The sequence below is a fragment of the Myotis nattereri genome (assembly GCF_964212035.1).
Source record: "Myotis nattereri genome assembly, chromosome: 3".
In the NCBI taxonomy this organism is placed as follows: Eukaryota; Metazoa; Chordata; class Mammalia; order Chiroptera; family Vespertilionidae; genus Myotis; species Myotis nattereri.
The window spans coordinates 88,128,997-88,146,787 of NC_138077.1; the positions used below are offsets into that span (position 1 = coordinate 88,128,997).

A 17,791-nucleotide genomic window follows, 5' to 3' on the forward strand; every position below is an offset into this window, starting at 1 on the left:
CCTCTGGAAGTTCTAGGAAAGGAATGATCAGTTCAATTTCATGTGAAATCACGTAATTCTTAGGCTTACAACATTCACAAACATCAATCCTATACCAACAGCTAACTTGTAAAAATATAATTTTTTGTTAAAATATAAGTAGCAGAGTTCTCAGATTTTCTTTCCAGGAAAAAAATAAAAATCATTATTTTGAAAAATTACCGGATATGCATAAAATCTTTAACTTAGCAGAAGCCAAAAATAGAGTAAAAGAGATTTATAAAAGCATAATAGCAAAAAATCTTTATTGGGATTTTTTTTTAACAAAATAATTTTTAAAAACAAAAGCCCCCACATGTAAACAAAAAAGTAAATTAAAGTTAGTTGGCATTATTATGTACATCCAAGAATCAAAACAGTTCTGGGTTAACATTCCATAATTCAGTAAAATCTTTTGATCCATTGATGCTCAGGGTAACTTTAATCTACTAACAATGGAACCCTTTTGTTGAACGTTATAAAATGGACTGTAGATTATAAACTATATTATTTAGCTTTTCATTCTTTCCACCAATGCATATGCCACATGTATACTAGTTCTAAAATGAATTATGTTGTCAATATTAGTCCAAAATGTCCATCATCCCAAATTAACCATGTTACACCTATGTAATCTGTTCCAGGGATTTTATGGTGGAATGTGCTAGAACTCATAACTACATCATTTTTCAAAACTAACCTAATTCTAAATTCTATCTCTATAATCTGCTACTTTTTAATTTCTTCTCACTTTCTATACATACTTTAAATACTAATGCAATTTTACCTTTAAAAATACTGCTAAGACATTAACACACATTTAGGCAGTAATTTCTGACAAAGTTGTAGTTTATTCATCAAGAAAAAAGTGCTAATGTTTATTTTAAAATTTACCTAGAGCATTTTCGTAGTGTTACTTAATTGAGAATGATGGTTTCAATTTAGAGGGTTCAACATACACATTAATACAGTTCAAAATTAGAGATTAAAGTATATGTCACATGGAAAAAATCTCCTCACTTCTTAGAAGACCAAAATATTCCATTCTATTACTACAAAATATTATTAATTCAGTGTCTGTTTTTGCTAACATATTCAATTCACTTCTATAAGCTTTACAAAAGACAGCCTGGACAGTTTTTGTAAGAGGTCTCAATTTTAGTTTAAAATGGATTTCTTTTCTGTCAGTTAAAATAATTTAAAGATGTGCACAATGTTTGTGCTGTTTAAGGCAGGTGCCAAGCACATTTTGAAAGATAATAAACTTATTAACTTGAATATCCTCCCGAAGGGGGAAAAAACAATAAAAGAAAAGCTCACGACAGTTTTTATTTAAGATGGTTGTTTAAATAGCACTCTTCTTTCAGACCATTTAAAAATAATTTGGCAACTAACTTGCTTATGGTTATAACACATATCACTTACAAGGCAAGCAACAGATATAGAATTAATGACATACTTTTAATATTTTTACAAGACTTTTTAAGTTGGTGCCTAGTGGCATTTAACAAGATTTTTTTATTCAGTGTAAAAGGATTTATAACATAAACTACACAATTAATGAATATAATTTCTCTATGCCATGCAGAAAAGTCCTCAACTTTTTACACATCATCACTCCTAAACTGTTCTAATTAAAATCCAAACTGTTCCCATTTTGCATCGTTGTCATTCTTTGGCAAAAAATTCAAAACAGCCATGGGTTAGAAAACAACTGTTCACTCATGGTCTTCATTTTTGCAAAATAAATGTGTTTTGTAAAGGAATTGGCAATATGCCTGGTTTATAATTATAACTAAATAATTATAAATAAGCAAAGTATTATAGTTCTTTTGACTAGTCTACTCCTAAAGCTTTGAGTTGTCGTTCAATCTCTTCATCGGAGATCGTAGCCTTTGAAGTAGAGGCAGATGGTAAGCTTCGGGCAGCTGACGGAGCTTTGGCCATCTATATTAAAGAGAGAAAAGAAAAAAAGATGTGCCTCATTGAACATTTGGACTATGACATAAAGGATGTGTTGCAAAGAGGTTTAATTTCTTTTCCAAACGAATATAAAAACATGCACCTAATAGTAAAAGACAACTTAAAAGAATTAAGTGACAAAAATAGTGGGAACTATTTCCAATTGAGAAAAGAAGAAGTTCATACCTTTCCAGAGATTTCAATTCCAATTTCATCAAGAACCTGATTCACAATATCTTGGCTTTCCTCTTCATCGTCAGAGCCATCAAAGATGTCATCAAGTGTATCATTGACTTGAAAGAATGGGGAGAAAAAAGCAATTACTTTCAGACTTCAGGCTACATTTACTTTTTAGAAGGCAGCCCAAATACACACACACACACACTGTTATATTACAGAAGGACAAACTTAGGTGAACCAACAATGACAAAAGTCACTTTCAAATGTCAATGAAGTTCATTGATGAATACATTTTGAGGCACTAAGTCTGGAATAATGTTCACATCAACACAAATTATCCTAAAATAACACAAGTCTACTCTGATTTTTTAAAAATTCATCTTTAATAAACTAGGACTATCTGATATTCACAGGTACAGGATTAAAGTTTTTAAATAAGATTTCACAAATTGAATCTGTTCAGCTGGTAGCTGTTAAACCTGACCATGAAAGAATATGCAAGCATACAATATCCTGTAAATATTTGGGATTCAATTTACTTTTTTTATACCTATAATTATATTTTTACCTTTTTAAAATTTTTATTCAAGATGTATGTAGAATATTCTAACAAAGTATAAGATTTAATATTTTATTAAACTTGCCCAAAGAATGATGTCCAATTTAACCCTACAATGATTATTATTGCTATACCCTCTTCCACCTTTCTCCCTTCCCTTCCTAAAATATTTATGGAAAACCTTCTGTACAGAAAGCATTATGTTAGGAGCTATGGGAAAGGAATTTCTGAAAGCTTGGGACTATGTCACATTTATCTTTGAAACTAAGTGCCTGGAACGTGGTACAAATACAATTGATAGATAATGGAGAAAAATGAAGATCTTAGGTAGTTTGCACTTAATTAGAAAAAAGAAAAAGAAAAACGAATGATTATAAATAGGGAAGAGATTATATCCAACTGGGAGGCAGTAACATGTGAGGTGGTCCTTGAAGGCTGCATAGGATTTGACCAAACAGAAGCAGAGGGAATTCAATGAACAAAGACATGCTAGAAGGGAATAGGGATACATGCAAGAAAGAGTAGGTTCTTCTGTTTGGTTATTTAAGGTGCATGAATGGAAAATGGCTGTGAGGGAAACAATTAAGCAGCCGGCCTATCATCATTCTCCTGATCACCGGGGGATGTCCCCAAAGGAAAGGGGTCAGGTAACCTAGTCTGATCTCCCTGTACTAGTAAGCATGCTGCTCCTGGTAAACAGATATCTGCTAGCAAGAGAGTCCTTGCTCTCAGCAGGGTGCCCTTGGTTCAGGATGGCTATAGTAAATAAACCTATCATCTATGGGCTTATGAGCCATGACTTTCTAGCAAATGTCACATATGGTAAGTGACCATGTAAGGTATAAATTCAAGATGTTTCATATCTTAAATGTTTCCTTCAACATGAGATTATAAGTATACCTCATTACAGACATCATCTATCATTCTGGGTCAAAGAGTTTGTGTCTAATAAGAAAAGATCTCAGGAGTTATTTGAGATGTCCCAGCCCTCTTCCTGTTTTGCATGTCCATTTTAATTGCTTGTATCCTTGACATCTTAATAAATCTTAATATTGTTTAAGATCTCTGATTTGTATGAGCATGACTGAGAATTTGACTTCTTGTGTTAGCTCAATGGTATAAAGTAAATTTGGAAAAGGCTAAAGAGCTTAAGGCAAATATATTGAGTTTAACATTCAGTTCATTTGAATGTTAAACTCAATGCTACCATTTCGTACCGATGCAACTTCCTCACCTGTCTGGATCTCAGTATTCTCACTGGCAAAGTAACAGGACTGGACCTGAAAATTGTTTTTGATTTATGACGTGGGGGCTTTATTGTAACCAGCAAGAAGCCACTGAAGAAGCATACTCACCTTACCTCTAGCTTCTATAAAAGTAATTTAGCAATTGTGGTACTCAAATGATAGGGAAGTAATACGGGGCGGGGGTGGGGGAGGGGCAGTCCAAGTCAGAATTCATAAGGGCCTCAATGAAAAAAATGAAAGAAGGGGACAAATGAGAAAGACCAGGGATTTTTAATAAGGGATTAACAGAGAAAAATGTTTTCAGAAGAAGTATAACAAAATTAATCAAGGACCTAATATTTTACAAAGGTCTTTTTTCCAAAACTGGAATGTGAACACGTTTTAGAGCAATACTGCATAGTAGAAACTATAATTTTAAAAAGATTTCCATTTAAACTTTAAATTTATCTTTGGCTGAAAAAACTAATGTTGATATACTTTATTAGGCTATAGAAAAAAAATAACCACCAATAACTACTATCATTTCAGACTCACTCACAAAGTACTAACATATAAATAAATACAACTGTAAGATATATGAATTATAAGTATGAGCTTATTAATTCCCTTCTCTATAGTTTAATGGAAAAGTTAATTCCTCTAACAAGATCTGCTCACACCTGTGGCATCATTGGAAACCAAATAAACATGTGAGATACTGTGATCACTATATAAATGACAATTCTCACAGTCATTAAAAATTCACTGATGATGTTTCAAAAAATCATATTTTTCAAATAAACATTCAAAGTAAGAACTAAAGAATTTTTTGAACTATCAAAAATAGACACGTAGTATCATTAAATCCTAAAAGCAAAACAGATAATGTGAAATAGAATACTAGAACAATAGTGAGTTTAGTAACCTTGGTAATTTATTTAGATTCTATTTATACACTAAATGCTGTAAAATTAAAATGCTAGCTGAGCTAAACTGGCATATCCTTACACAGCTGTAAAAGAATTAGAAAGCACCTTTGAAAAACAATGATGCCAGTTTTGACATGTGTAAGTAATAACTCGATGCTGACCAGGATGCTGTGAAGGGTCACTCATTCATTCCTGGTGAAATGGAGACTGGTACACTAGCAGTCTTTCTGAGAAGAATTTGGTAGTATGAACCAAAAGCCTTATAAAAGTTAATATTCTAAGGAGATTTAAGAAACTTACACAAAAATAAAACAAACATTTATGAAAGGATTATCAAATATAGTAAACATTTTAAAACAATTTTATCAACCACTATAAGAATGATTCAATAAATTAGGGTTGATGTTATTTAATATTGATGTTGTGCAATATTAAAGCCATTTTATTTATTTATTTATTTATTTATTTATTTAAAATAATTTTATTGATTTTTTACAGAGAGGAAGGGAGAGGGATAGAGAGTTAGAAACATCGATGAGAGAGAAACATCAATCAGCGGCCTCCTGCACACCCCCTACTGGGGATGTGCCTGCAACCAAGGTACATGCCCTTGAATGGAATCGTACCTGGGACCCTTCAGTCCCCAGGCCGACGCTCTATCCAGTGAGCCAAACCAGCTAGGGCAAAGCCATTTTAAAAAAAGGCATCAGAGAGATTCGAGGTCATAAGCACATGTTATACTATTATGTTTTTAAAATGCTGGATAAGGTTCAAAATTACAAATGTAATATGATCTAATAACTATTATAAGATATGGAAAAATATAGGAAAGAAACGTACAACATTAACAGTAACTATATCTGAGTAATGTGAAGATAGATTTGGAGGTGACTGGATAAAGAAGGTAAAGAGATTAGCTAAAGAGCATATATGAAGCCCTAGCTGGTTTGGCACAGTGGATAGAGCATCGGCCTGCGGACCGGAGGGTCCCAGGTTTGCTTCGGGTCAAGGGCGCGTACCTTGGTTGCAGGCTCCTCCTTGGCCCGGGCCCTGGTCAGGGCACTTGCAAGAGGCAACCAATTGATGTGTTTTTCTCACATCAATATTTCTCTCTATATTTCCCTCTCTCTTCCATTCTCTCTAAAAATCAACAGAAAAATATCCTTGGGCAAAAGGATTAAAAATAAAAAGAAAAGAACAACAACAGCATATATGCATACCCCATGGACGAAGACAACAGTGAGGTGAAGGCCATGTGGGGGGGTATGGGGGTGGGTGGATGTGGGCAAAGGGTAGGGGAAAAGGGGGATACCTGCAATAATGTTAACATTAAAATATTTTAATTAAAAAAATAAAAAGGGTAGATTTTTAAAAAATGCTTTATTCCTTTGTAGTCTTCATAGTTCTACTATAATTTGCAATTGTTTTATATTAAAAAAGAAGAAAACCAAGTATTAAATAACTTTGGGAGGGAAAAATAAAAGAATATAAAAGCTCCATTATCTCTACCTCCAATATAAATAGTATGAAAGAATCAATGCATATCTGAAACTACCCAATTTATATTAGAGCTATTTTATTTGCACTAATTTTATTTCCACTAATCAATAAAGTAAAGCAGCTGGGGCCAGTATGGCATAGAAATATGGCATAACATAGTTTATATTTTTCCTTCAGTTAAGCATTAATAGAACTTTGAGCCATATAGATTGCCAATTTAAAAACACAATACCGTGACAATATGGACACCTATTTAGTAGAAGGGCAATAAACCATTTCTTTTTTCAATATTTGTGCTTTCATGGATGAGAATATGAGACTGCTAGGAAACAGACTTAGCTAATGCAAACATGAGAAAACTCTAAGTTTCATTCCTAACTATTAAACTTACTCATTTCTTCAGTCATTTCCATTTTCATGTTCTCCTTCTGGAAATTCTGCATTGTCTGTAATGTCTTTTGTGGATCCACCTTCTTGTTTACTGCCTGCATTGTCTTTAAAATATGAAGAAGTCCAAGTCAACTACATAATCATGAAAATTTTACTGTGGATAAGTCCTAAGAGAGCACATCAAATAGACACAGGCTTTGACAAGATACACTTTCTGCCATAATCAAACATAAAAATGTTAAGTATTCTAGAAAGAAATAAAATACTCAATTGGAAACCATCTGCTTAACATCTATATAATAAAGACTGGTGTGGAAAACCTCATCTGAACAGTGGGCAAAAAATTATGTAATAAAAAACAGTCAATAAAAAATTCATTACTATCAGATGAGAGAACTACATTTGACTATTATGTGGTAAGTAGGTAATGTCCAAATTAAAAATTATTTGATTTAATTTTTATAAATCATTAACTTAATATCTAAAGTAAAAAGGAGCCCTGACTGGTCTGGCTCAGTGGATAGAGCGTCGGCCTGCGGACTCAAGGGTCCCAGGTTCGATTCCGGTCAAGGGCATGTACCTTGGTTGCGGGCACATCCCCAGTAGGGGGTGTGCAGGAGGCAGCTGATCAATGTTTCTCTCTCATCGATGTTTCTAACTCTCTATCCCTCTCCCTTCCTCTCTGTAAAAAATCAATAAAATATATATATATATATATATATATATATATAAAATAAAGTAAAAAGGATACACTAGCCTATGTACGTAATCCTTTAACACATTTTAAAGCATGGTTTAAAGGAAGAAACAAACCACTGAGTTTTGCAAAAATATGTGAAAATAATTCTTTTACATTTTATGTTCACAACTTATTTCAGTAAAAGAGGTTAATGCCATCTAATATAGATACAATAGTTTACATACATATACAGTTTATAATATATCTGCATGTTATATAGTTAGTTCAGTATTAAAAGACACTATACAACATAAAGCATAACTGTTTCAAAGATGTGAAGCGTACATTCTTTTCTCAGACAAGCAGTATGCAATGATGCAGCCCAAGTAATCTTGACACTATAAGTATGACACTATAGCCCCCCTTCCCTACCAATCCACACATACCTAATTCTCCAATGGCTTCCCATTGCTCTTAGTATTAAAAGCCAAAATCTGTAATTGGACTGTGAGACCAAATATTAATTGAACTCTACTTAATAAGCCAGTCTCATTTTGCACTACTGCCCTCTAGTCACACTGCTCTTTCACTTCCTTAAATGTGTCATGCTCTCTCCTGTCACAGGACCTTTGCATATGCTCCCTCTCACCTGGAATGCTTTCTCCATTTGCTTTTACTAACAACACTTCAGATTTCACTTTATATACCACTTTCTTAAAGAAGTAGCTCTTGACATCCCAGATTAGAATATGTACGTTGGTTACATCCTACTAGGTATACATGAAGTTTTATACTTATTCGTGTAAATTAGAATACTTTACTTGCAACTTACATTATTATTGTAAATAACACTAATAAGAATCCTATCTAATAAAAGAGAAACATGGTAATTAGCCATACCTCCGCTACCCTTCCCATTGGCTAATCAGGGTGATATGCAAATTAACTGCCAGCCAGGGTGCAGCGCCCCAACCCCCTGATCTGCCCTGCTCTGTGTGTGACGGGGGGGGGGTGCCCCAACTCCCCTATTGGCCCTACTCTGTGAGTGACAGGGGGGAGCTCCTCAATCCCCTGATCGGCCCTGCTCTGTGCATGACAGGGTATGGAGCCCCAACCCCCTGATCGACCCTGCTCTGTGCATGACAGGGTATGGAGCCCCAACCCCGCTAATGGGCCCTGCTCTGTGAGTGACAGAGGGTGGCGCCGCAACCTCCCCATCGACCCTGCCTTGAGTGTGACAGGGGCGGTGCCCCAACCCCCCAATCGGCCCTACCCTGAGCGTGACTGAGGGTGGCACTGCAACCTCCCGATCCGCCCTGCTCTGTGCATGACAGGGGGTGGCGCCCCAACTCCCCAATCGGCCCTGCTCTGAGCCCGACCAGGGGCTGCACCTAGGGATTGGGCCTGCCCTCTGCCACCCGTGAGCAGGCCTAAGCCAGCAGGTCGTTATTTCCCGAGGGGTCCCAGACTGCGAGAGGGCACAGGCCGGGCTGAGGGACCCGTCCTTCCCCGCCGAGTGCACAAATTTTTGTGCACCGGGCCTCTAGTAATTATAATAATAGAGCAGTTAATGCCTACATAACTTATGTGTCAGACACTGTTCTAAGCACTTTATATGTACTAATATTTTTATATGTACTAATATTTAGAGTTAAATGACATTTAAATCTGAAAAATATTTATGTGCCAGGTTCTACCATTTTCCCTATATTGCTAATGGGGAATGAAGGCACAGAAAGGTAAAATAACTTGACCTGGTCACACAGCTGTTAAGTGGAAGTGAGATCTGAACCCAAGTAATTTGGCTCCAGAACTTAGGTTCCTAATCACTGCACTAAACTACCTCTTAAATGGGCTGCTTTTTAAATAGACTGTAATCTACTACAGGTAAAGCCCATGCCTGGTTTTGTTTTCCATTTCATCTCCATTACTTGGTATAGTTCTTACCTTTAGGATCTAAACCAATACTTGCTGAGTTAACACATTTCTAAGAAATCTAAGTGAAAATTCCAATTCAGACACCCTCATTATTTTTGGATTCCATATTTTTGAACTTGCCTCCTCACTAACAAGTCAAACATTTAGTTTTGTGCTCATTCGTGGGCATGCAGAGAGCACCAAAAGTTTTAGTCGCCCAACCTGCACATTTCCAGCTGAGGTCTAACAGGCGGCATTCTGCATTCTTGTTTCAGCTATTCTGAACAAGCGGCCTTTCTGTTGCTTATTGGTTGCCACATTCTTGTGCCTTTGCTGGTGATTTTGCTGTTTAAAAGTGTCCCCAAGTATAACACTAAAGTACCACTTAGTGTTCCTCCGTGCGACAAGGCCGTGACGTGCTTATGGAGAAAACACACTTTGTTAAATCAGCTTGGTTCACACATGAGTAGTGTTATTGCCATGAGTTCAACGTTAATGAATCAACAATTAAATATGGTTTCTTTCAACAGAAACACACACAAAACAAATTTTGGTATACACTGGTTGACAGAAATGTTGTAACCAAAGGCTCACAAGAACCTAACCCTACACTTCTCTTCAGAGCAATAGTTTGATATTCACTAATTCAGTGTTCCCAACATTGAAGAACATTAACTATTGCAAATAATGAGAATCAAAAGTATATACCATTTTCCTCATATGAACCTTACTTTCTCTTCTCCCTGGCTTTTCCCGCTTTGCTCTTCATATTCATACTCCTCCTTCTCTATATTTAACAACAGTGATGTAAGTCTTTTGGATGATTCTATTCAAAGATCTGTGCAATTCACTGAAGGTCAGCACAGACTGATGAGTAGGGGCAGTTTTCTTTTCAGACATATCTTAACACCCTCCCCACAACTGAACTGTAAGATCTGTGAGAGAAGAGTCTTTGTCTTAAAGTTCTTGTTCCTTACAGTCCTTCACATGCATCAAGCAGCTCATTATTTACAAAAAATCAAAAGGCTCAGTCCTTTCAGGTTTACAGTAAAAACATCTATAATAATAGAACCGTAATATGCTAATTAGATGGGATGTCCTTCCTGACGAAGCCAGGGCTGTGAGAGAAGCCTGGGTCCCAAGTGCCTGCCAGCAGACGGAGGGAAGCCCGGGTCCCGGGTGCCAGAGGGAAGCTGGTGCCGGCAGCAGGGGGAAGGAAGGCCTACTCTTGCACGAATTTCATGCATTGGGCCTCTAGTTTTTAATAGAAAAACTGAAAATTAAACATAAGTTCCTATTACAATTAATTGATAAATCTTTCTAATAGTATTCATGTGTCCTTCTGACACATACATGAAAATGAATCACGAGGAAATTACTACTCTAAAGCAATCAAAACGTATAGCTCAATGAAATAAACTCACAAATCTCTGACAGTTTAAGAGATAAAAGCAAACACTGTTTTCAGTCAGTTTAAAAAATTTAGAAGCTACATGTGACCTTGAAACAGTGAAAATGTCCTAAAACAAGAAATTTTATAAAATTTATTAAATCAATAAAGAATCTAGAAGTAGTTTTCTGGATTATCTAATATTATAACTCATTTTGCTAAAAATTACAGATTCTATACTACATATGTGACGGGAAGTGTTTTAAAATATGATTTGAATCTTGATATTTAAGTATATTAGATTAACTCCAAGTCTATGGATATAAAGGCTTCTACTAACCTTTGCTGTAGTAGACATTGCACCAGCCATCTTCATCTGGGAGTTCATCACTTTTGTTTGTGTGGACATAGAAGTGACTTTTGAACTTACAGCAAAAGTTCTTGTTTTCTGTTTCCGTAATTGTACAAGCTGTTTGGCTAAAACTCTGCAAGCTTCTTTATTACCAATTTTGGCCATCTTCTTAATTTCTAATTCCTAAGAGAGGAAATAAAAAGAGGGGAATAGAATCATTGAGAGGTAGGCCTCAAGATTTATTTCAAAAGAACAGGTCAAATATATATATGGGTGGACAAAAGTAGCTTTAGAGTTGTTCATATGGAAAATACAATAATTAATAAAGAATACTACAAGTATAAACTGTTTCACGTACTCACAAATGTAAACCTACTTTTGCCCACCCCTGTAAAATACACCCTTTCTCCCTGATCATGAATTGAGGCAGAGGCTGTCATAAAGTCATAGAAAGAAAAGAGTAATTTGAGAGGGCAACTTAGTCCACATGTTTCTATAGGAAAGAACAAGTGCCTTCATCTACAAATACAAAGCTGGTCTACAAAACAGTATGCACATAGAGCCCAGCAGAAAATTTAAAAAACTCAACCCAAAAGTAGGAAGGAAAGAAGAAGAAAAAAACAAAGGGTTTGGTGGGACATAGCAAAAAAGAGCACGGTGATAGATTTAAAGCTAATAATGTAAACATATTAAGTGAAAAGGTCCATCTAAAAAATAAAAGGCAGGTTTTCAGATTGGATAAGACCCAAATATATGCTAGTTTAGAAACAAATTTTAATTAACAACACACAAAGCTAAGTAAAATAATAGAAAATACATATTATATATAAATACTTATTACAATCTGGAAATCTGGCTACATTAATATCACATAAAGCAAACAAAACTTGAGAAAAAGCAATATTACTAGAAATAAAAAGGGGCATTTCAAAATGATAAAGGAATCAATACGCGAAGATACAAAACAAATAAAAGTCTATGTAATAACAATGCTTAAAAATATATGAAGCAAAACTGATAGAAGTGAAATGAGAAGCAAACAAATATACAAATTAGCTTGGGGAATATCAACAAGTATATTGCTGTAACTGTTATAACTACTGGGCAGAAAATCTGTAACAATACAGAAGATTTACAAAAAACACTATTACTAACTTGACCTAACCAACACTTACAGAAAACTTCAAAACAGCAGAATACTCATTTACAAGCGTACACTGAAAAAAAAGAAGCAACAAAATACAGCATCTACACTAATAAAAGAGAAAAATGGTAATTGGCGTACGGCGATACCCTTTTCATTGGCTAATCAGGGCTATATGCAAATTAACTGCCAACTAAGATTGGCAGTTAACTGCCAACAAGATGGCGGCTAATTTGCATATGTAGGCACAATGCAGGGAGGCGAAAGGGAAAGCAGGAAGAAGCCCCCTGCCATTGACAGTGATCGGAAACCCAGGGGGGAGATAAGAGCTGGGGGGCAGGGCAAAGGCGGCCCTGGGGCCATGATCGGAGAATCAGGCGCCTTTGCCGCCCTGGCCAGTGATAGCAGGAAGTAGGGGTGGAGCCAGCGATGGGAGCTGGGCACGGTCGAAGCTGGCAGTCCCAGGAGCTAGGGGTCCTTTGCCTGGGCCTAAAGCGAAGCCCACGATCGCGGGGCCACTGTAGCTGCGGGTCACCGTTGCCCGGGCCGGACGCCTAGGCCAGAGGCGTTAGGCCTGGGCAGGGGCGGAGCCTGCAACCGCGGGGAGCTGGGGGTCCCCTGCCCAGGCCTGACACCTCTGCCGGAGGCCTCAGGCCTGGTCAAGGGGCCGATCCGGTGATTGGTGACCGGAGGGTGATGAGGGTCAAATCCTCTGGCTGAGGCATCAGGCCTGGGTGGGGGGCGGAGCCGGGGATAGGGGGGATATGATGGTCCCCTTGCCCAGGCCTGAAGCCTGGGTCAGAGGCGTCAGGCTTGGGCGGGGGGTGGAGCAAGCGATCAGAGGGAGATGGGGGTCCCCTGCCCAGGCATGATTCCTGGGCCAGAGGCCTCAGGCCTGGGCGGGGGCCAGAGCCAGTGATCGGGGGGAGATGGGGGTCCCCTGTCCAAGCCTGACACCTCTGGCGGAGGCGTCAGGCCTGGGCAAGGGGCCGATCAGGCGATCGGAGAGTCATGGGGGTCTACGCCTCTGGCCGAGGCATCAGGCCTGGGCAAAGGGGCAGAGCCAGCAATCGGAGGGGTCTGGGGGTCCCCTGCCCAGGCCTGAAGCCTCTGTCAGAGGCTTCAGGCCTGGGCAAGGGGCCAATCCTGCGATTGGAGGGTGATGGGGGTCAACGCCTGAGGGCTCCCAGTATGTGAGAGGGGGCAGGCTGGGCTGAGGGACACTCCCCCCCCCCCCCAGACACACACACCCAGTGCACGAATTTCGTGCACCAGGCCCCTAGTATTCTATATCAGAAAATAAGGCTCAATAAATTTAAGAGGGTTGAATTGATACAAAGTATGTTCTCTAACCACAATAAAATTAAACTAAAGATCAGTAAGGAAAATATGAAAGTCACAAATGAGCAGAAATTAATGATTCTAAATAAGTCATAGATTTTAAAAAAATGGAGGAAATGAAATAATATTTTGAACTTAATAAAATGAAAACAGCACATATCAAAATGTGTGGACTATAGTAAAAGAGATTCTTAGAAATTTATAGCATTAAAAGTTATATTAAAAAAGGTGAAGGAATTAAGAAGTACTAATTGGGAGTTACAAAATGGTCATGGGGATGTAGAGTACACCATAAGAAATATAATTAATAATATTGTAATAACTGTGTATGGTGCCAGAGGGGTACTGGAATTATCACTTTGTAAGTTATATAAATGTCTAACCACTATGCTGTGCATGTGAAACTAATATTATATTGAATGTCAACTGTAATTGAAATAAAAATAGGTATAAAAATTAATTAAACAAAATAGTAAAGGCAAAAATATTATGTTAAAAATGTCTAAAGCATTAACATACAAAAAAGAATATATAACAAAGTAAACAAAAGAAAGGAAATAATATAAACAAAGAAATTTATAAACTGGAGAAGTAAAAAAAATTGCAGAAAGTTAATGAAGTCAAAAGCAGGTATTTTTTTGGTGTGTGTGTTTTTGCAAAAAAAAATAACCAAATTGATATACTATTAGCCAGACAGATGAGGGAAAACAACTGGAGAGAGAACAGCCCTAGCCAGTTTGGCTCAATGCATAGAGTGTCGTCCTATGAACAGAAGGGTCCCAGGTTTGATTCTAGTCAAGGGCACGTACCTCAGTTGCAGGCTTCTCCTTGGCCTGGGCCCTGGTCAGGGTGCACACTGGAGGCAACCAATCGATAGGTTTCTCTCACATCGATGTTTCTTTCTGTCTTTCCCTTTCTCTTTCACTCTCTCTAAAAATCAATGGAAAAATATCCTCGGGTGAGGATTAAAAAAAAAAAGACAGAGAACACACGAGTTATAAGTATTGGGAATGTAAACAGGGGCATCATTTCATATCCTAACGATGTTAAAGGACAATACGAGAATCTTATGAACAATAGTATGTGATCACATTTGAAAAGTTGGTAGAAATGGACAAATTAGAGACACAAACCAAAGCTCAGTCAAAAAGACAGAGAACCTGATCTATAGTTTTTAAATGTACTTGTAGTTTAAAACTTATCCATAAGAAAACGTCACTCCCAATGGGTTTGATGATAAACTAACAAACTCTTTAGTAAAAGAGAAAGTAAGGGGATATTTGCCAACTCATGCTTTACCATCAGCATTACTCTGATGTCAAAACTAAATAAAGATACTTCTCAGAGGGAAGGCTGGGCTGGGTGGGTGGGTGGGAAGAGATCAACCAAAAACATATATGCATACAAGTGTCCCAGTGCATGGATTTGTGCACATTGAAAGGAAATTAGAAGAAACATTTTAATATCGCTATCCGCCCTTTCTCTATAATAGAAATATCAACCAAATTCAGGATCGACAATGAGAGATCGAAACACACGCGTGCGATTGGTGCCAGTGAGAGCTTTATATGCATCACACATGTCAACTTAGCCTTTCATATGTATAGAATAAACTTGCTAAATTAGACCTACTTTCTGATTTAGCTAAACTTTTTCCAGCCCAGTGAAGCACCCCAACTTCTCTTTCAGGTAATTGTCATCAACACAGCAGTAAATATTAACACGAAGCAGATTATTATTATAGATCATGCAGGGAGAACAAAGGGTGAAACAATTAACTGTAGCAGTGTTCAACTATATTCTGCACAGTGAGAAAACCAGAAGTCATTTTCAAGTTCCACCATTTCTTACTTCTTTTCAGTCAGGTCAAGTTTCTAAACTTTCTAAATCTCCGTTTTCTGGCTAATGAAAAGAAAATAGGACTCTACAGAGTCTCCTATCTATCTACTCCAGGACTTCTATGAGGATCAAATGTGAAAATGCTTCACAGACATTCGGTTAAGCTGTAAAATGTTTGCACCTGGCTATAAAGCAAGTCGAGTTCCTTGGCAGAAGGAACTCCAAGGAGGCTAGTGGTTTGGGAGAGGAAGTTGGCTCTGCTACGTGATGTCATTACCTGGCGCCCATAGCAACCATTTCTGGGCTGGGTTGGGCTGTGGGTCACATTTTGTGCCATGGGGTTGTGACACCGTTGGCTGCAATTTAGTGGGGTATCCCACTTGGGGGAAGCTGAGTATTGGTTTGTTGGTGCCAGGTCTGTGATGCTTTTATTTTTAAATTAGAGGCTCGATGCACAAAAATTTGTGCACTCAAGGGGGGGGGGGGAGGGTCCCTCTGCCCGGCCTGTGCCCTCTCGCAGTCTGGGACCCCTCGGGGGATGACCACCTGCTGGCTTAGGCCCACTCCCCGGGGAATTGGGCCTAAGCTGCCAGTCAGACATCCCTCTGGCAGCCTGGGAGCCCTCAGAGGATGTCCACTTGCCAGCGGGGAGCAGGCATAAGCTACAGTCAGACATCCTTAGCGTTGCTGAAGAGGCGGGAGAGGCTCCCATCACCACCGCTGTACTGGCAGCCGTCATGACGCCTGTCTTGTGACGGAGCAGAGCTCCCCCTGTGAGAGCACACCGACCACCAGGGGGCAGCTCCTGCATTGAGCGTCTGCCCCCTGGTGGTCAGCATGTGTCTTAGTGACCAGTCATTCCCAGTCTTTCTGCTGTTAGGGTCAGTTTGCATATTACCCTTTTATTATATAGGATGGAGGCCTGGTGCATGGGTGGGGGCCAGCTGGTTTGCCCTGAAGGGTGTCCCGGATCAGGGTGGGGGTTCTGCTGGGGTGCCTGGCCAGCCTGGGTGAGGGTCTGAGGGCCGTTTCCAGACTGGCCACACACCCCTTCAGGGTGGGGGTCCCCATTGGAGTGCCTGGCCAGCCTGGGTGAGAGGCTGAGGGCCATTTTCAGGCTGGCCAACTCTTTTCAGGGTGGGGGTCCTGCTGGGGTGCCTGGCCAGTCTGGGTGAGGGGCTAATGGCTGTTTGCAGGCTGGTCAAGGCCCCCAGTGGGGACTCTCACCCCATGAGAGTGTGGCCATCCTGGGTGAGGGGCTGATGGCTGTTTGCAGGATGGCCACGGCCCGCAGCCACCCAAGCTCCCAGTGGAGGCTGGCTGGAAGCAGGTATCTGGGATTTATTTATCTTCTATAATTGAAGCCACAGCCGGCCAGGGCAGGCCGGAAGCTTGGCTTCCTCCATCGCCGGGGCAACCAAGCCTCCTGCTTGCTCCAGCTCTGCAGCTGCTGGCCGCCATCTTGGTTGGGTTAATTTGCATATAGTCGCTCTGATTGGCTGGTGGGCATGGCTTGGTGTGTAGCAGAGGTGCGGCCAATTTGCATGTTTCTCTTTTATTAGCTTAGATGGCCAGTGTGCGTCATGGCAGCTCCTGCGTTGAGCGTCTGCCCCCTGGTGGTCAGTGCGCATCATAGCTACTAGTCGAATGGACACTTAGCCTTTTATACATATAGATATGCATAACCCATGGACACAGATAATAGGGTAGAGAAGGCTAGGGGCTGGGGATGGGGCAGGCTAAAGCAAGTCAATGGGGCAAAAAAGGAGATATATGTAATATTTTCAGCAATAAAGATTAGAAAAAAACTACATAAAAAGACAACTACAAATGAATATGTTTCAGGAACACAAATGCAAGTATTCTTAATAAAGGTTCAGCAAACTGAAACAAAGTTAATATATATACACACACACATATATATATACATACATAAACATATACATATATATACATGTATATGTATGTGTGTGTGTGTTAATACACACACACACACACACACACACACACACACACCCCTCATTACCAATGGCATTTATCCCAGGAGCAAAAGGTTGATTCAACTTTGGAAAATCAAAGTAATTCACTAAATTAATACACTAAAGAGAAACTATGTGATAATCATCTCAATAGATGCAAAAAATAAAAATAAGAAACATTTGACAAAATTTATTCCTGATAAAAAGTTTCAACAAAATAGATAAAAAGGAACTTCACCTGAGAAAGGAAGTCTACAAAAATCCTAATTGTAATATCATACTTTATGGTGAAAGACTGAATATTTCCTCCTAAGATCAGTGAATATGAGGATGACTGCTATAATCACTTCTATTTAACATTAAGAGTTTTAGCCAGTGTAATAAGG

At 38.8% G+C, this 17,791-nt stretch overlaps 1 protein-coding gene across 2 annotated transcripts in view; it reads right to left on the reverse strand.

Annotated features, from left to right (window-relative positions):
* Nucleotides 1–255: 255 nt before the first annotated feature.
* The window catches only part of CHMP2B (charged multivesicular body protein 2B), a 39,111-nt gene continuing 21,575 nt past the window's right edge, over nt 256–17,791 (reverse strand). For both annotated transcript variants that reach the window (XM_081087582.1, XM_081087583.1), the window contains 4 exons: nt 11,091–11,285; nt 6,766–6,868; nt 2,167–2,273; nt 256–1,965 (listed from right to left, as the gene is read on the reverse strand). In XM_081087582.1, coding sequence (XP_080943708.1) covers nt 1,855–1,965; nt 2,167–2,273; nt 6,766–6,868; nt 11,091–11,285 — 516 coding nt within the window. In that variant the 3' untranslated portion in view covers nt 256–1,854. The remainder of the gene's footprint in view (nt 1,966–2,166; nt 2,274–6,765; nt 6,869–11,090; nt 11,286–17,791) is intronic.